Genomic DNA, 18,119 nt, shown 5'->3' with positions numbered 1-18,119 from the left:
CAGCCAAGTTCTCTAGCATCTTTGGCCCTACACCCTTATTTACAGGAAACAACTCAGGCCATTTTCGACCCCCCTCTAACTTCCACACCAAAGATGCCAGAAATTTCAAACTCGCTACATTTGTTGAGCTCGCCGAACCCAAATTCCTCACAAAATTTCAGCTTCTTACGAAGAGTAGTTTCTGAGATAAAGGACTTCAAAAATCGCGAAAACCGTAACTGACTCACTGACAGATCATCAAAATTATGGAGACCTTCTCGCTATCGTAGAAACTTGAAATTTTACATGGTGATAGGACTTGTGGTGTATACAAAGGAAAAAATCGAAAATTTGAGATTTTCAATTCAGGGGGCGTGGTAACCGCCCATTTTCGCCGAATTTTCATCAATTACTTCTGATTATCGTAGAATCTTGAAATTTAGTAGAATTTTTTCCTTTGTATAAACTATCAGCTAGTTTATACAAAGGAAAAAATTTAAAATTTGAGAATTTTAGCCAGAGGGCGTGGCAACCGCCCATTTCCGCTGAATTTTTATTAAATATTTTAGAACCCTTCTGATTTTATCGGAGTATCTTGAAATTTGGTAGAATGGTAGTAGAGCTGGTAATTTATACAAAGGAAAAAATTTAAAATTTGAGAATTTTAGCGAGGGGGCGTGGCAACCGCCCATTTTCACTGAATTTTCATCAAATATTATAGAGCACTTCTGATTATCGTAGAATCTTGAAATTTGGTAGAATGGTAGAGCAAATAGTTTATACAAAGGAAAAAATTTAGAATTTGAGAATTTTAGCCAGGGGGCGTGGCAACCGCCCATTTCCGCTGAATTTTCATCAAATATTATAGAGCACTTCTGATTATCGTAGAATCTTGAAATTTGGTAGAATGGTAGAGCTGGTAATTTATACAAAGGAAAAAATTTAAAATTTGAGAATTTTAGCCAGGGGGCGTGGCAACCGCCCATTTCCGCTGAATTTTCATTAAATATTTTAGAGCCCTTCTGATTATCGGAGTATCTTGAAATTTGGTAGAATGGTAGAGCTGGTAGTTTATACAAAGGAAAAAAATTTAAATCTGAGAATTTCAACCAGGGGGCGGAAATGGGCGACCGCCCATTTCCGCTGAATTTTCATCAAATATTATAGAGCACTTCTGATTATCGTAGAATCTTGAAATTTGGAAGAATGGTAGAGATGGTAGTTTATACAAAGGAAAAAAATTAAAGTTTGAGAATTTCAGTCAGGGGGCGTGGCAACCGCCCATTTTCACTGAATTTTCATCAAATATAGAGATTTTCAATTCTACAGCCATACCTTGCAAAAAGTAGTGAAATCACAACAAAAACATTACTGTTAAAAAAAGAGCCAAGTTATCCTATGTTGAAATTATGCTGGCACAAAAAGTATTCAGATATAAAAGTGTACCAAGTTCTAAAGCTTGGGTTCAAATTCGTATTATTAAAATTTTGATTGTTTACTTGGCAAATTTTTGAAATAACTTTAAAAATCGGTATTTAAAACAAAAATTGTCAAGTAAGCAATCAAAATTTTGGCACAAAAAGTATTGAGATATAAAAGTGTACCAAGTTCTAAAGCTTGGGTTCAAATTCGTATTATTAAAATTTTGATTGTTTACTTGGCAAATTTTTGAAATAACTTTAAAAATCGGTATTTAAAACAAAAATTGTCAAGTAAGCAATCAAAATTTTATTGATACGAATTTGAACCCAAGCTTTAGAACTTGGTACACTTTTATATCTCAATACTTTTTGTGCCAGCATAATTTCAACATAGGATAACTTGGCTCTTTTTTTAACAGTAATGTTTTTGTTGTGATACCTTTTAACATTATTATTCGATCAAAATCTTGGCTTCAAATATTTAAACCATCATAATGAAAAATTTGTTAAAAACTTATTATTTAGTTTAAAATGTTATAAGTGGTCATAAAAGAAATATTCCACATACGCCACAGTGACCCACTTTCATAATTAGCCAAACAACATTTTAAGTTACATACATAGTTATTGGGAGTATACACGAGCAAAATATAGACCTTTTGATATTGATAGATATATACATTAGGGTGTCCGTTATTTCCCAAAGTGATGTTTTCGGGGGTGATTTCTAAACAAATTCAATAAAAATATTGTAAACATATCTTTTGTAGTTCGAAAAAAATAAATTTAAACGTATAAAAACGGCAAAAATTTCAAAAAAAATTTAAAAAAATTAAAAATTTTGATTTATACACAAATTTTTGAATGCAATATTTGAAAAGAATTAAAAACCAATAAAACTGCATTTAAAATTATGTGATAGGTGAAAGCAAAAACTACGAAAACAGCTAATAATTTCAAAAACCGAAATAAAATATAAAAAAAATTTTTAACGGGAAATTTTGAATGTAATCTTTTAAAGGAACTATTTTCCAACCAGAATTAACAATCATTTTAAAAATAGATGATTTAACTTGAGAGAAAAAAAATTTCATGTATGAGTTAAAAATTTCCCATACAAATTTGTATGGGGAAAGTATGACCTTAGAGGCACGGGTTAATGACCTCCAAAAATTTTTTTTTTCCTAATTTCCCATTATTTAGGCCCTAAACTTTCGATCTGGGGGGTGTCACCCCCGAAAACATCACTTTGGGAAATAACGGACACCCTAATATACATTAATATGTATACTTTAAATCTAGAAAAAAAATCACTAATGGAAAAGAGGAATTTATTTATAATTTTAATTTTTTAATTAAAGAATTGGCAAGTTGCGCGGTTAAAAAGGCTTTTGTTATTTTTTTTGATGAAGTTAAGTCTTGCATGTATTGAGCACAAGTTTTATCCTTTTGAATGACTAAATAAGCGGTTGAAATGCATTTTTGCAAAAGCCTCTAAATAAAAACAAAACTACTTGTCCAAAACTTATCAAAAATACATATTTGTGTTCTGGGAGTCGATGTCCTTCGAAAAGGATACAAATCTAGGTAAAAAACTCACGTTTTTTTTTAAATCACCATTTGATATCTTTAAATCGTTTTTCTGGACCAACGGAGCATTATTTGACCCCCAAAGTTCAAAAGCGTCTAAAAACAAAACCACTTGTCCAAAACTTATAAAAAATACATATTTGTGCTCTGAGTTGAATAAGATACAATTCTAGGTAAAAAATTACCGTTTTTCTTAAAAATCACCATTTGAAATCTTTAGATCGATTTTCTAAGTGAACGGAGCCTCAAAACACCCACAAAGTTACAAAATTTAAATGCCTCTTAAAACAAAACTACTTCTCCAAAACTTATAAAAAAAAAAATATTTGAGCTCTGTGAATCGATGTCCTTCGCATAGGATACAAATATAGGTAAAAAATTCACGTTTTCAAAAAATCACCATTTGAATTACATAGCTATGTACTTAAATCGATTTTCTGGCCGAACGGTGCCTCAAAACACCCCCAAAATTGAAAAATTCAAAAAACAAAACTACTTCTCCAAAACTTATAAAAAATAGATATTTGTGCGCTGTAAGTCGATGTTAATTGAATAGGATACAAATCTAGGTAAAAATTCACAACTTTTTTTTACTGCTGCAGATCAAATAGGTACAATACGAAAAAAAGTCTCCACCAAATTTGTAACTTTTGTTTAAATAACATTTAACATTTCTAGTAGGTAGCAGTAGCATTGCCCATTAATCTTATCATAGTATCTACAACATAATCATAGAACATTCATACATATTACTGCACAACTACTGTTGTTGGTAACATTTGTTTTTGTGTCATCATTACTTATTCACTATAAAGATTTCTTGCTAGCTATCATTAATTTATTTTTTTTATATTACATGGTATTTTAATCATAACACATCCAACAAGGTAGCGTGGCCGAGCGGTCTAAGGCGCTGGTTTAAGGCACCAGTCTCCTCGGAGGCGTGGGTTCGAATCCCACCGCTGCCAGTGTTTTTTTTTTTTTTTTTTTGTATTAATGAAAAAATCACTCTCATAGTAATCTCTTCTTTTTCTTTTCTCGGCGCTGTTATGATCTCTCGAGGGGATCATAACTATCCCACGTATCTGCTTCACACTAATGATCCGCCTGTGGGGTTCGCCGGGTTGACCTCAGAAATCGCCAACTGAATGTTTTTGCATTTGCTTGTACCAGTAGTTTTTAAGGCCTATCCTTCTTGTTCTTTTTACTTCGTGTTGGAACATTGTATGATATTGCTTTTTTGACGGGGTTCTCAGGATCCCTCCTTTAAACAAGGCAATACCAACTAAGTCGATCGTGTTCAATTTTTTGGGAGATGGTATTTTTAACATGAAGGTTTCGTCGGATCTTCGTACTTCTAATTCTATCAAGCTTTGTTACTCCTGCTGTCATACGAAGCATCTTCATCTCAGCTGCCGTTATCTTCCTCTCATCCTTTTTGTACATTGTCCAACATTGTGAACCCTATGTGAGTGCTGGACGCACAACTGCGGTGTAGAGCCTTCCTTTCTCTCATAGTTACCTCATAGTAATGAATTGAGGCTTATTTAAATTTAAAAAACATTAGAGTTTCATGGTAAAATAAAAAAAATGTATATAGAAAACGTTCTTTATTGCGAAAATGACTGACAAATGTAGATAAAACATTCTCTAAAATGTTAAATAGCTTTTATTGTTCTTGATGATGAAAAGCTTTTAAAAAAATATATAAAAATTGATTTTAAGAGACGCTACAAGCAAACCTCCAATGGCTTTGTTTTCCCGCCTTGTCTGCGGATTAAATAGTCCTCCATTACACCACAATCTAATTAAATTTCCGTATTTTCCTCCACTAAATCAAAGAGCCACGATAGTCATGTCTTCGTATGTGCTTTTTGAACTGAGCATCTTTATTTCATATTAAATTGAAAAATTAGTGCAATAAAGTTATTTTTATAATTAAATATCCTTTTAGTCTAGAGTGTATGTTTTTTTTTTTTAAGTCAGTTTTATTTAAGAGAAAATAACGTATACTACAAGAACTTCACAAACATAAAAAAGGTAAGATTATTTCTTGATACTTTCGTCCTTATTTATTATCTGTGAACTTTCACCATCTTCCATAGCATTCAGAGACAATTCAAAATATTGTTTCAGCAGCAATACCACCGTGGATGGTACAGCTTTGGTAACATTGTGATTAAGTTGAAAAGGATCCTGTACATTCATATGTTGGATATTCAACAGGGCGTCTTTGTTGTCCTTTTCAGTCTCGATATATTTAACATACCTGTAAGGAATATAAATAGAATAGTTGTATCTTATCTTCTATATTATCTATTTGGAAAAGGGGTTATATTTTTAATCTTACCTAGGCAATAAGGGAGACGTTTCTAGATCTTTAACACTTATGGTTTGCCCTAAGTACGGGCAAATAAGTTTGTGTTTGAAATCGAATGTGCTGTAAAATTTGAAAAATGATTTCATTTCATTTTTGAAATTTTCCACCGCATATGGTGCGTGTGATATATTTAAGTCTTGCAAACTTTTTTCAGCAAATACTGCCAACCAAGCTGTAAAAATAAAGGTTTATATAAATTTTGTTCAAGGAATCCAAATAAAAGATGGAGCGCCGAGTAATATGAAGACGAAGCGTTAAAGTAGCGATAAAATTTAAAAAAAAAACGTACATAATTGGATTTTTTGAAATATTTCTTTTTTTTTTAACTCAATTTTTTTAAAGGCCGGTTGATGAATTTTTTGAAAATTCTTTCTATTTTCGTGAACTTTTCTCAATATTTTACATTCTAAACGGTCTTTAGGTCGGTATGTTAAGTTTTTTTTTTCTACGTTTCGAACGAGTTTTCGTTTTTCTTCTTGGAAAAAAATCTAAAAAGTCTAATATACTAGCAGTATGCTATCTATTTAATTTTAAGAATTTTCTTAAAATAATTTGTTTTGGATAGTTTCTTTAAATTTAAATATTTTAAAATTCTAAATTCAAAGTCTTGAAAAGGACGTTTTAAATTTTCGAAATTTCCAAATATGTATTAAAAAAAATTATTTTTCATTAATTGGTAAGAAATTCTTAATTTGTTATCAAATCTAGCCTACAGAATAAAGTTGAACAAAAAGTTTAATCCAAAAAGTCTCTTTTAACAAATTAACTATAAATAATATACGTTATTGAAAAATGTTTGAAAAGATTTTGTTTTGTGCGCAAAAATTTAGATTAAAAAAAAATTGACTTTAAATAACATACGTTATTGAAAAATGTTTGAAAATATTTTGTTTTGTGCGCAAAAATTTAAATTTTAGAAAAAAAAAACAAAACGGTAATGCGGCAATTTTTAATCCATAATGGTTAAAATAATTTTAATTAGTGACGTTTGAAAAAAAAATATCATCGAAATCGGAGCTGTTCGGCCGAGTTCCCTGATATTTAGCAGGTTCAGAAACGTTAGGGACTAAATATTTAGGTAATGGGCAGGTTCAGAAACGTTAGGCACTAAATATTTAGGTAATTTCTCGGTCTCTGATTGGTCAGCTGTCAAAAAAAATCTTTCCAATTTAGGTAATTTTATTGGAAAGCTAACTGGAAAACTAGGCAAGAAAATTTTCCCTAAATATTTAGGAAAATTTTTTTTGTCAACATGACAGCAGATTGTTTTTAATTACAGAATTAATTTAGCAAAACTAAATTTATTTGTGTGAAAAACGAGTAAAAAGTGCATTATCGGTTATAATTAATATTATTTATTCAGTAAAGTTAAGTGAAATTCGGTGTCTTCCCCATGCGATCGGTAAAATACTTACGTAAATTTTGAAATTTGACAATAGCATCGTATCCAAACTAATTTAGTCAATTTACTCAAATTTCCGTTCAGAAAATGACGTTGCCTAAATATCTAGTCCCTAATATTTCCTGAACGTGCCCAATTTCTCGGTCTCTGATTGGTCAACTGTCACAAAAAATCCTTCCAATTTAGGTAATTTTATTGGAAAGCTGACTGGAAAGTTAGGCAAAAAAATTTTCCCTAAAAATTTAGGAAAGTTTTTTTTGTCAACATGACAGCAAATTGTTTTTAATTAAAGAATTAATTTAGCAAAATTAAATTTATTTGTGTGAAAAACAACTAAAAAGTGCATTATCGGTTATAATTAATTTTATTTATTCATTACAGTTAAGTGAAATTTGGTGTCTTACCCATGCGACCGGTAAAATTATTATAAATTTCGAAATTTGACAATAGCATCACATCCAAACTAATTTAGTCAATTTACTCAAATTTCCGTTCAGAAAATGACGTTGCCTAAATATCTAGTCCCTAATATTTCCTGAACGTGCCCATTGCCATTTTTTGAGTTTTAGTTACTCTTCTAATACATGTTTTTCTATTTGATTACTATGCAACACTAATAGAGCAAATATGTGTAGAACTTATTGATAATTTATTGATATATTTAAAATGTAATGTATTATTTACTTACGTCCGATCTCGGCCTGATCATCTTCTAAACCATCTTGTAATGCTTTTATAGATGGCAGCAAATTTTTCGTCTGCAAATAAAATATAACTAAAAGAACAGCGCTGTACGTGGTTATGTGCTCATTTAGTTTTGAACGTTCAATCCATTTTTTCAAAAAGAATGCTAAACGCTTGGCTGCAAAGTTATAGTATTTTTTTAAATCTGTTAATACGAAATTTGTTGTCATCTTACCTATAGGTTGAAGTTCCAAAAGATATTTTGTCAGATTTGTATTACAATATCCTAAACTGTTGGAAAAACCAATGTCACAATTCAAAAACTTTGGTTTGTATAGAATTTTCAATATTGGTACACGGGCATTTTGAATAGCAATCAATTGTGACCATTGTGAGTTTTTGCTTAGAATACCTTGGACGGTTTGGAGTTTCTTTTTAGTTTCTGCAGATGGTCTATTTTCAAAAGTGTTAAAAACTCCACCTTTTTGTAGAATTTTTACAAACAAATAAATTGAAAAAGAAACAAAATGCAACAAAATTGAATTAGACTTACCTATGTCAATAAATATATCCAAATCGGAGTGTAAGGTTCCAATTCCAGATAAACGTGAACCAAAAAAGTTGATTTTAACAGTCTGATCAGGGAATGCTGGACGAATTAACTTCAATAACTCATTTTCTATTTCAATGTAGTCTGGTGAATGCACTAACTTTTTAGCCACTTCAAGATTTTCATTAAAGAAGCTTTGGATATCTCCGTGAATCATAGCTTTCACTTCTGTAAAAAAAAAAAGAAATAGTATTAAGTATCTAAAGCAAAATAAATTGCTGAGAATTTGGGGAAATTATTTTTGCAATCTCTATAATGGCGCTTAAAGGCAGATCACATCATTCAACGTGAGGATGAATGCAAACATGTCCGTCCTCCTGATATTTGCAGACTGAAGATGGGGAATGTGGCAAAGACCTCACCGACACTTTTGATATAAAAAAAGTCATGGTAGTAAATGACTTCGTCTACCTAGGTATCGCTATTATTACGAAGAAGACACCAGAGCTTCAATAAAATGAAGGATGATAAGCAAATCCCTCTCTTGTGTAACTAAAGTCTCCCTAAACAAGACACTTTTTATCCTACACCTACTATGTTGTGTAGGGGCATCAACTTTGACGAAGTTGGATGAACACTATGTATTTGGATTGTTTCAAGAACAAAATTCTTCGGGATATTTTCGGTGCGGGACGGCGGCGGCGCACAGTGAGGAAACAGTAGTACGGAAAAAACTCATTTTCATTTTTCACATAATACCACGACCAGTAAAAAAATAGTGTGAGAATATCTCAGATTTTGTCATTTAAAAATCAAAAATTGGTACTTATTTACACTTGACTTGTATTGTATTTAATTTTTTTTTAATTATTTTTGTTTATGGAATAATCTTCCAGATTTTAATGAAATTTTACTGATTATGTTTTTGTTGAGGTACCAGCCCACACAAAAGTTGTTTCAACAAAAAATGTATACACGTTATTAATTTGAGTATGTGCCAATCTACATTTGAGCTAAATATAACGGAAATCCAATTTTTTTTTTGAGTCAGGGAGAATAGAAAATAAAAAAAAGGTGTTACGAATGGAATTTCTTTTCTCTATTTTTTTCTAAATAACGGCCTTCTTTGAATATGCACCGAATTGTTGGGTTTCAGTAGAGTTTGAAAATAGAGAAATAACATTAAAAAATGATAGTCTATTTATTTCTGTTGAAGTTTATACCCGCACTTGGGTAAATCTAATCATATGACATATGAGTGAGATAGTGAACTACATATACAAGTTGTACCGTAATGAGATAAGGAAAATTAAGGAGGTGATTTTAATGTATATTCTAAGAACAAAATTGTTCTTATAAATAAAACAACAATAAACAAAAAAATCGTTTATAATTTTACCAGAAAACTCATACATTTTATGTTTCTTGGCAAGAAGAGGAAGATCTCGTTTTTATTAAGCAATTTGAATGCAAACCTTAATTAAAAGATACTGAGATATATTATCATAATATTTGCATTTAAAGTAAAGCTCAAACTTGTTTAATAAAAAATATGTTATCAGAAACTTTTTTGATCAAATGGACTTGTCTGCTTCTTCTTCTTCCTTTTTTCGGCGCTGCTCTGTTATGAACTCGATGTCGAGGCGATCATAACTGTCCCATGTATCTGCTTCACAACTAGTGATCCGCCTGTGGGGTTCGCCGGGTTGGCCGCAAAAATCGGCGGCAGGTTTCCCGTTTTGATATTATTCCATTTCTGAGACCAACTGAATTCTGGTATTTTTGCATTTGCTTGCACCAGGAGTTTTAAGGCCTACCTTTATTTTTATTCATAGGCCCGTTAGTTGTTGTTGTTTTGTTACGATGCGTGCATGCTCCAGTTTTGTATTCGATCTCTCTTTTACCGGTGATGTCCAGCCGTGCCAAACCCAGGGACTAGCATGCACACTTTTTGGAAAGTTAATAGGTGTTGCGTGTCGCTGGACTTGTTATGTTTGGAAAATACATAATCGATTCATATGTAAAACTCGTTAAGTATTAATTTGATCTTGCAAAGATACCTAGCGAGGTATCCTTCGAAGCGGAAAATTCTTCGATTTCATGTAAATCAGACTTTGAAGTGTAAAAGCGGTAAAAGCTCTTCGATACGTATGAAATCGGACATATTTCAGCTACGACGGATACCTCGCTAAGGTCTAACCGACAATTTTGAAAAAAAAATGAGTTATATATCAAATCTAGGTAAAATCGTGGTGCTCTTTCGATTCCCGCTTTCTATTTTGCTCTATCTCTTTCCGTTTCGAAGATAATCTGGGCTACAGAGTTCTATCTACACAATTTTCATTTGAGATTTAAACAATAAGGTTCTAACTTCCACTTAGAACTTTGTTTCACAAAATATCCAGAGATACAGAGTTCATTCTGCCTCTTTTTCGATTTGATTTGTGAGCAATAGGGTTCTAACGGCAAACAATGTTTCAGTTAGAACTTTGTTACATGTTTAGACGAAAAAATTGAATGCTGAGCTTTTGTTTTTTTTTATTTTTTTTTTTTTGAAATAGAATTAATTATAAAAATAATAAATAATTACTGCAATCCACCACTCTTAAACAAAAAGAAAAAAATTATTTAAATCTTTTTATTTCAACGCATCCCAATTCTTCAATATAGAATAACTAAGGTCACAAGAATAAAAATTGTACATAGAACCTTATTGTTCTAAATTTAACTGTCGCATCGTTGAGCAACGAAGTCCTATATGGTTTTTTACCGGTCCTAGCACTGGTACTCGGTCCTAAGGAAAAGTTAGTACCCGAGCATTTCTTCACATTTATAGGACCTGATCTAAGTTCACAACGCGGTCCTAAGAATTAACACGTATAAAACTGGTCTAACTGTCATTCTGACAATATTTTGATGTTTGAAATAATTAATTTTGATATTTAAGGGAAGTTTTCAAAATAAATATAAACAAAAAGTAAAAAAAAAAATAATAAAAAGATTATTGAACAATAAAAAAAAAATGTGGTGAAACTTTACAAGAAGTCAACAAGCAAAGAAATTCGATTTGCTTATCAAAAAATATCACAGTCAAGAATGAATTCATGAGTGCTGAATTGTATGATCTGGTAAATGTAGAAAATGCTGAGATACAGGGTATCAAAAACGACGAAGATGGCATTAAGTACTCGAGGTATAAACAGATCCCTGACCTTAATGCAACAGTTTCGGACAGATATTTGTAACTTGTTATGCATGTAAAAAATATATGTATGTTAAAAAAAAGAATAATAAAAAAAAATGCAGTCCAGTTATGGTCTTTTTTTACTAATATCCGACTCGCAATATTTTATCATGACTAATAGGTAAGTCCAAGTTATGCTACTCTTTTCCAGGTATGAGTGTTACTTTACTAGTACCATACATACTCGTACCATCATATTTGATTTGGCTGCCACTTTTGGAAAGATCGAACAAAGTCGGCATACTTTGTTGGTACTTCTACGTTCTACATCAAGAAGTGTTCTTTTGTCCATTCTTCGGTTCCGGCATTGCATTATCCATTTCAGGTGTTTTTTGTAAATTTAAAAAAATCATTTAAATCAACAAAAACGCACTTTTCAAGAGAAACAACAACCAAGAAATTAAAAAATCTGTCAGATATCTTTTAAAAAGACTGAAATCCATTGCTTTTATTCAAGTACTAATCGCTTGACTACCGATTTTCAGGTCCTAACTTATACTGAGTCCTAACTAATACTCGGTACCAATTTGATAGTACTAGGGCTTAGTACTTTTGTGAAGAAATCACTTGGTACCGATTTGAGTACTAACGATTGGTACTAGCTAATTTTGAGGACCTAGCTAGGACCGAGTCCTAACTACTACTCGGTCCTAAATTGACAGTTCTAGGGCTTAGTACTTGAGTGAAGAAATGAGTTGATACCGATTTGAGTACTATCTTTAGGACTAGGACCGATTGTAACGCTAGGACCCTATGAAGAAATCGGCCGTTAGTGTTTTAAGCTAAAATCTTAAAGATTTCCTATAAACTCATCGAATTATGAACAAAAAATCAAACTTTTCATACACAGTTACTAGTAGAGTAACTAAAGCAAATTATTAGGGAACCCGGCCGAACAGCTCTGATTTTGACGATTTTTTTTTTCAAACGTAGGTAATTAAAAATACTTTAAAGTCTATAGATTTAAAATTGCCGGTGTTGCCGTATTGTTTTTTAAAATTAAAATTAAATTTTTTTTAACAAAACCATTTTTTTTGATTAAATTTCATAAAAGAAATGATAGCAAAAGATTCTCTAGGTAATTTAAGGAAAATATATAAAAGGCAGTAAGGGACAATCTTCCATCGTTTAAGCGATAAATGCAATTTTCTAACATTCTGACCTCAAACACAAAAAAAATATTTTGAAAACAACGGCAACACCTACAATATTTTAAAATACATTTTAAAAAAGACAGAAGCTCATTCTTATCTCTTAAATTTAAATCCACTAAATTCAATCAAGACTTTTTGAAAAAATGGTCCTCAAACTCAGAATTGAAAAAAAAAAAATTTTATTAGAAAAATTTAAAATGACTTTTTTTCAAACCTTTTCTAATAAAATATGAATTTATTTAAAAAAAATGTTTGGCCATAAATATTATCAGTTGAATTTCGAAGCAAAAAAGGTAAAATATATCACACTTTTGAAAAAAAATGAAAAATTACTTTAATTTCAATGGTTTTTTTTTTATTAAAACTGAATTTTTGCATTGAAATAATTAATTTTCTCAAAGACTGTGGTAAATAGGAACTTTAAATTTTTGCTATTTAACTTTCAACAGAAAGGGTTATTAAATGAATAAAAAATAATTTTATGTTTAGATGTTGAACTTTAAAAAAAAATAAGTTACATTTTTTTTCAAAACTTTTATTAAAAAAAGTTCTTCGAAAATGAAAAACTTTTTAATTTTGTTCATAAACCGTAATACATATTGACATTTTCCTTTTATAATTTGAAATCATAATAAATGCGGCCAAAAAAATTTGAAAATAAATGCATTTTATATTACGACCAAGTTTAAAAAACGACATGTTCAAATTTTTTCAATAAATTTTTTTTATCAAAAATCTGAGTTCAATTACCATTCTTTCAAAAGCCGTTAATTCAATTAACTTAATTTTAATTTTACATATATGACTAAGCTTCTAGCATTGAATAATTATATATAGAAGTGACACCGGAAAAAACGTCCGCTATGTTTGAGGGGTGGAGCCACAATCGTTTGAGGAGTGGCGCCACAATCGTTTTAGGATTGTGTATTTGATGGCCGAAAAATCCCTGAAAAGGACATTTGGTTACTTAGTAACCACATCTATAATATTATTTATATATGGTGTATTTGTATTTGTTTTGTTTTGTGCTAGTAGTGTGTTTGTTTATTTTTGTTTCTGTAATATTGAAATTGAATTTATTTTAAATTTTTGTATTATTTTGAATTGAATTTTTATTTTTGAATGTTTGATTCTTATTATTTGAAAGGATTTTGTTTTTTGTTTTTATTAACGACAAGAAGATTTTCTTCAGTTATTGAAGTGTTTGTTTAATTTTGATTAGGGTGCTTTTTGTAATAACATCTAGGCCAAAGTTGTAGTTCACATTATTTGAATGTTTTCCACATGCACTGTGGCATATACTTACTATTTTCTTAAACCGCATAATGCAAGAGTAGATTAGGATCAAGTTCATACAATATGGCCATATTTCACATTATTTTAAAGTATTTTAATACATATTTCAAAGTATTTTAATACAATACGAAACAACCTCGTTTATTTGCTTAAACTGATTTATGTTTGCGAATAAGAACTTTGTTCAAATTAGCAACTGTAAATGAAAATTTAAAGTTTTTATAAAATGTTAAATTTTGAAAAACAAAATCTTTTCTCCCCATTTATGGATACTTTTCTTTTTTTTTTAAGTATTATTTTTTTTTATCTAAAATTTAAACGATATTTATTAATAAAACGTTCAAATAAACTCAAAAGGTAAAAAGGCCTATTTTCCAATGATAGTTCCAATGATTTTTCTATTTCACCATTTGAAATAAAATATTTGGTTCTAAGATCCTAAAACTAGAAGAACGTAGCTTTTACATGCTTTTTATTTTGTCATGATAATATACATATATAGTCAAGCTATGCATATGTACAGAAAAAAAAGTTGAGATAACAATCAGATATGGGATTATTATAGCCCTGTTCCACTGGAGGTGGTAGTCTTCTAATAGTAGATTTTTTGTTTAATCTAGTACTATCATCTACCTACTCATCGAGAAGAAGCTCGAGTGGATACGATTTGTATTGAATTCGTTAAAGTGCGTTCCATTGAAAATCGCTAGTAAACTACAAGTAGTACTTTGCCACCTCCGAAAGGAACAGGGCTTATAATAGAAAATGCAAAAAAGTTGGTCACGGAATTTCCGTTTGTCTGTCTGTCAGTCTGTCTGTCTACAGCTAAACGGATTTACCGATTAAAATCAAACTTGGTATGAAGCATTTTTTGGAGAATCTCCAGAGGGGTTCTTAGAACTAATTTTTTTTACCAAAAATAACGATACCTGTCATATACCAATTTCGGAAATGTTTAATTTTCTCGAAAACGGTACCAGTGATTTTGGTTAAAAAAAAAATTAAAATTATTATAATTATAATAGTTTTTGGGCAAACATGGAAATTTTTAAAAATTATTATTATCAACGAATTTTTTATACAACAGCATTTTATATAGTCATGAATTAAAGTTATCAGGTGTAGGTTAACCTTATAGTAATTAAATGTTTAAGAGTGGTCGAATGTTCGGTATTCGGCCGAATCATTATTCGCAGCATCTCTAGATGGTACCGTTAAAAAATTTCAATTTTCCCTCCTTGGAATTAAAAATAAAAAAAAAGTTTTAGCCAAATCGACTTACGTTGAGTTTTTCTTAACGCTTTTCTTTTTTTTTAAGCGCCATTTGCTTAAATGAACCTTAAATAATTTTTTTTTCAACATAAACTTTCATGCTCTACTTTTTCTTCGGTGTAAACTGTCACATAAGGATTTATGTTGTAATTAAATGCTTAAGTTTCGATTCAGCAAAAAACGGCGCTAATTGTTACGCATTTCATAATATTGCCAAAAAAAATATAATATGTATAAAAAAAATAGCAATCTCTGTGAGGATACGAACTCAGAGAGCAAAAGTAAAGAGCAATCACCTTGTCACCTACGCTAATAGGACTATTGAAATAAGGGTAACTTTCATGCCCTATAAGCTATAACGTGCCTAGGATATACAACAATAATATTTAATTTTGTTCAAATTATCGTCGTTAATAAAAAATTTCTTGTTTTTAGTTTCGAGTTACTATGGATACATTTATAATGTCAACTAACTTTTCAATATTTTTGTTTGATATTAGTGGGATTTTGTATGTATGAGTAAAATTTCCTTATTTTATTTTTTCATTTATAGGATGTCGATGTGTCGATACGATTTATTTTTGTTTGATATTTGTTTTATGTTTTATGTGTGAGTAAAATTTCCTTATTTTTTTTTCTATTATAGGATGTCGACGTGTCGATACAATTTATTTTTATTTGATATTTGTTTTGTTACGTTTGTATTAGTGAAATTTCCTTTTTTAAAAACAAATTTTTGGAAAAATAATTTTCTAAGACAAGCCCCATTCTCTATGGGGATTTTTTAGTACATCTAATTGCCGAAAAAAATAAAATTGTGTGGCGCTAGAAACTATCGGTGTCACTTCTATATATAATTATTCAATGCTTCTAGCTTTTAAAAAATGTATATTTGAATATTGTAGGTGTTGCCGTTGTGTTCAAATATTTTTTTTTGTGTTTGAAGTCAATTAATAAGAAAATTGCATCTATCGCTTGAACTATGGAAGATTGTCCCTCACTCCCATATATTTTTTTTCCTTGAATTTCCTAGACAATCTTTTGGCATCAATTAATTTATGAAATTTAAGAAAAATTTTTGAAAAAAATTTGTTTTTGTTCACAAAAATCTTCAATTAAATTTAAAAAATCAAAACGGCAACACCGGCAATTTTTAATCTATAGACTTTGAAGTATTTTTAATTACCGACGTTTGAAAAAAAAGATCATCAAAATCTAAGCTGTTCGGCCGGGTTCCCTAATATTGCCAATTTTTGAGCTTTAGTTACTCCACTATACCGTATAAAGGTGTTTCAATATTCAGAAGCGTTTTTCTCAAAACACACTTGGGTGTGTGTACTTAGAACCTTGTTGTTCTAGGGTTGCAAATTGTTAACAGCCAAAAACTCTTAATCATCTTGGCCAAAGATGTGCATCTATCTTACTCCTACGTGGCTTTTGAGTTGTGATGACCATTGCATCTGGACCACAGGTACAGTCTTTTTTAATATCTACTTGGTATTCAGCCAAATATTGCGGAAGTTAGAGGAACTATTCGACCGAGTATTCGGCGGGATCTCAACTCTTAATACAATCAAATATTTATAAATAAAATATACAACTTTATAGCAATACCATTAGTCACTTACTTTTCGGAAGTATTTTATTTTCCAGCTTAGCTTTCCTCGAAATATTTGCGGGTGATTCTTTTTTGTGGGTCCTCTTCAGATTATCATGTTTAAACTGTTTGATATGGTTTGAAACATCAACGAATGTGCTTCCAATATCCTAATTATAATAAAATGATTATTATTATTATTCACTTTAGTTTTGGTTTTAATGTAGGTACTTACACGATCGTCACATTTTTTGCAAACAAATGTTTTTCGAATACCAGATTTTTTAACATTCGCCGATGTTATTAGCTCTTTGCGTGGAAGTTCTATTTCCATAGGTTTGCTATCAAGAAAATTATCAATTTCAGATACTATTTGGTAAAGCTTAATGCAAAGACTCTCGTCAATAGCATGGAGGCTATTTCGGAATCGGGAAAATGCTGTACGAAATTGCTCTGCCTCATAGTTGATTGTTTGGATCTTAGAAAATAAAAAAAGCAAAAATACATTGAGATATATTTTTATTAGTAATAAAATATTAATTTATACATGCAAGTGTGATTTATCCATGATTTTAATATTTTTACGGCAAACAAAAGGAACTCTGGAGAAAAAATCTCAAAAACCAAAATTTCTGAAATCAAAACAAACGACAACGACAACAGCAACCAAAGCGATGAAAGCGACAAATGAAAAGTGATACCAGACTAATTTTAAATATAGAACATAGAAAACGGCTGTGTTCAGCCAAATGTTTTTATGTGAGGATTTATACGGTACGATTTGCGTTTTACATTATGGGTATTTACATGCGAAGATTTTTCCAGGTGACTATTTTCCTTTGATTTTGTAATGTTTAGGTGTGTTTTTTTGTTTATCTATATAGATTTTGTGCAAAAAAACGACATCGAGATATTTGAAATCAAAACAATTTACGTGTTAAAAACAACAAAAACTTTATCTGTATAGATTTTTGAAAAATCCAGATAATTATCCAGATTTTACTTTCTCTCGATAAAAACAGTAGTGCCAAGGTACTTTATTTGTTGTGTTCATACACAAATATCTGAAAATATTAACAAAAAAAAAAGTGGAGAAAATGAGGTTTGAAAAAAGCTCTCATAGAAAAAAATAATCAAAAATTTGTTTGACATGGTTGCATTGAAATGTGAATATTTCGGTATATACCCAATGCACTTTTCAGATAAAAGTCTTAAATGGGTCCTGATAAGATTGTTAAACAAATATATACATAAAATTACCAAAGTTTTTTCGAAAAGTTACAAATAAAAATAAAAAATTTTCCACGTTTGATTTTAAAAAATTAGAAAAAAAATCAATATGGCTACCTTCAAACACTTATAACACAAGAACGACGCAACCAATGTTAATGGTCATGGTCTTAAAATGTAGCTAAGAATATACAGATCATTTTTGGTTTTTTGTGAAAAAAAAAATTTTTTTGAATCCAACATGGATGCCATGGCCATATGAAAATTTTTGTTTGCATCCAACATGGATGTAATGGCCTTCCCACTTCGGAGTTAAAATA

The 18,119-nt window shown here is 30.3% G+C and overlaps 1 protein-coding gene and 1 non-coding gene across 2 annotated transcripts; one reads left to right on the top strand and one right to left on the bottom strand.

Moving 5' to 3' along the window:
- The first annotated feature begins 3,876 nt into the window (after nt 1-3,876).
- Nucleotides 3,877-3,958, top strand: Trnal-aag (transfer RNA leucine (anticodon AAG)). Its single transcript has one exon. It is a non-coding gene; the product is annotated as a tRNA-Leu (tRNA).
- Nucleotides 3,959-4,585: 627 nt separating this feature from the next.
- LOC129915552 (terminal uridylyltransferase Tailor) lies at nt 4,586-17,237 on the bottom strand. The gene is made up of 8 exons (XM_055995153.1): nt 17,117-17,237; nt 16,805-17,047; nt 16,601-16,739; nt 8,010-8,234; nt 7,692-7,937; nt 7,461-7,634; nt 5,341-5,542; nt 4,586-5,259 (listed from the first exon to the last, which is right to left on the bottom strand). Exons 1-8 carry the CDS (start codon nt 17,135-17,137, stop codon nt 5,037-5,039), a joined length of 1,473 nt encoding a protein of 490 aa, XP_055851128.1. The 5' UTR covers nt 17,138-17,237; the 3' UTR covers nt 4,586-5,036.
- Between the last annotated feature and the right edge of the window lie 882 nt (nt 17,238-18,119).

Source organism: Episyrphus balteatus, chromosome 3, assembly GCF_945859705.1.
Source record: "Episyrphus balteatus chromosome 3, idEpiBalt1.1, whole genome shotgun sequence".
NCBI lineage: Eukaryota > Metazoa > Arthropoda > Insecta > Diptera > Syrphidae > Episyrphus > Episyrphus balteatus.
This window is presented reverse-complemented; position numbering and strand designations above follow the sequence as displayed.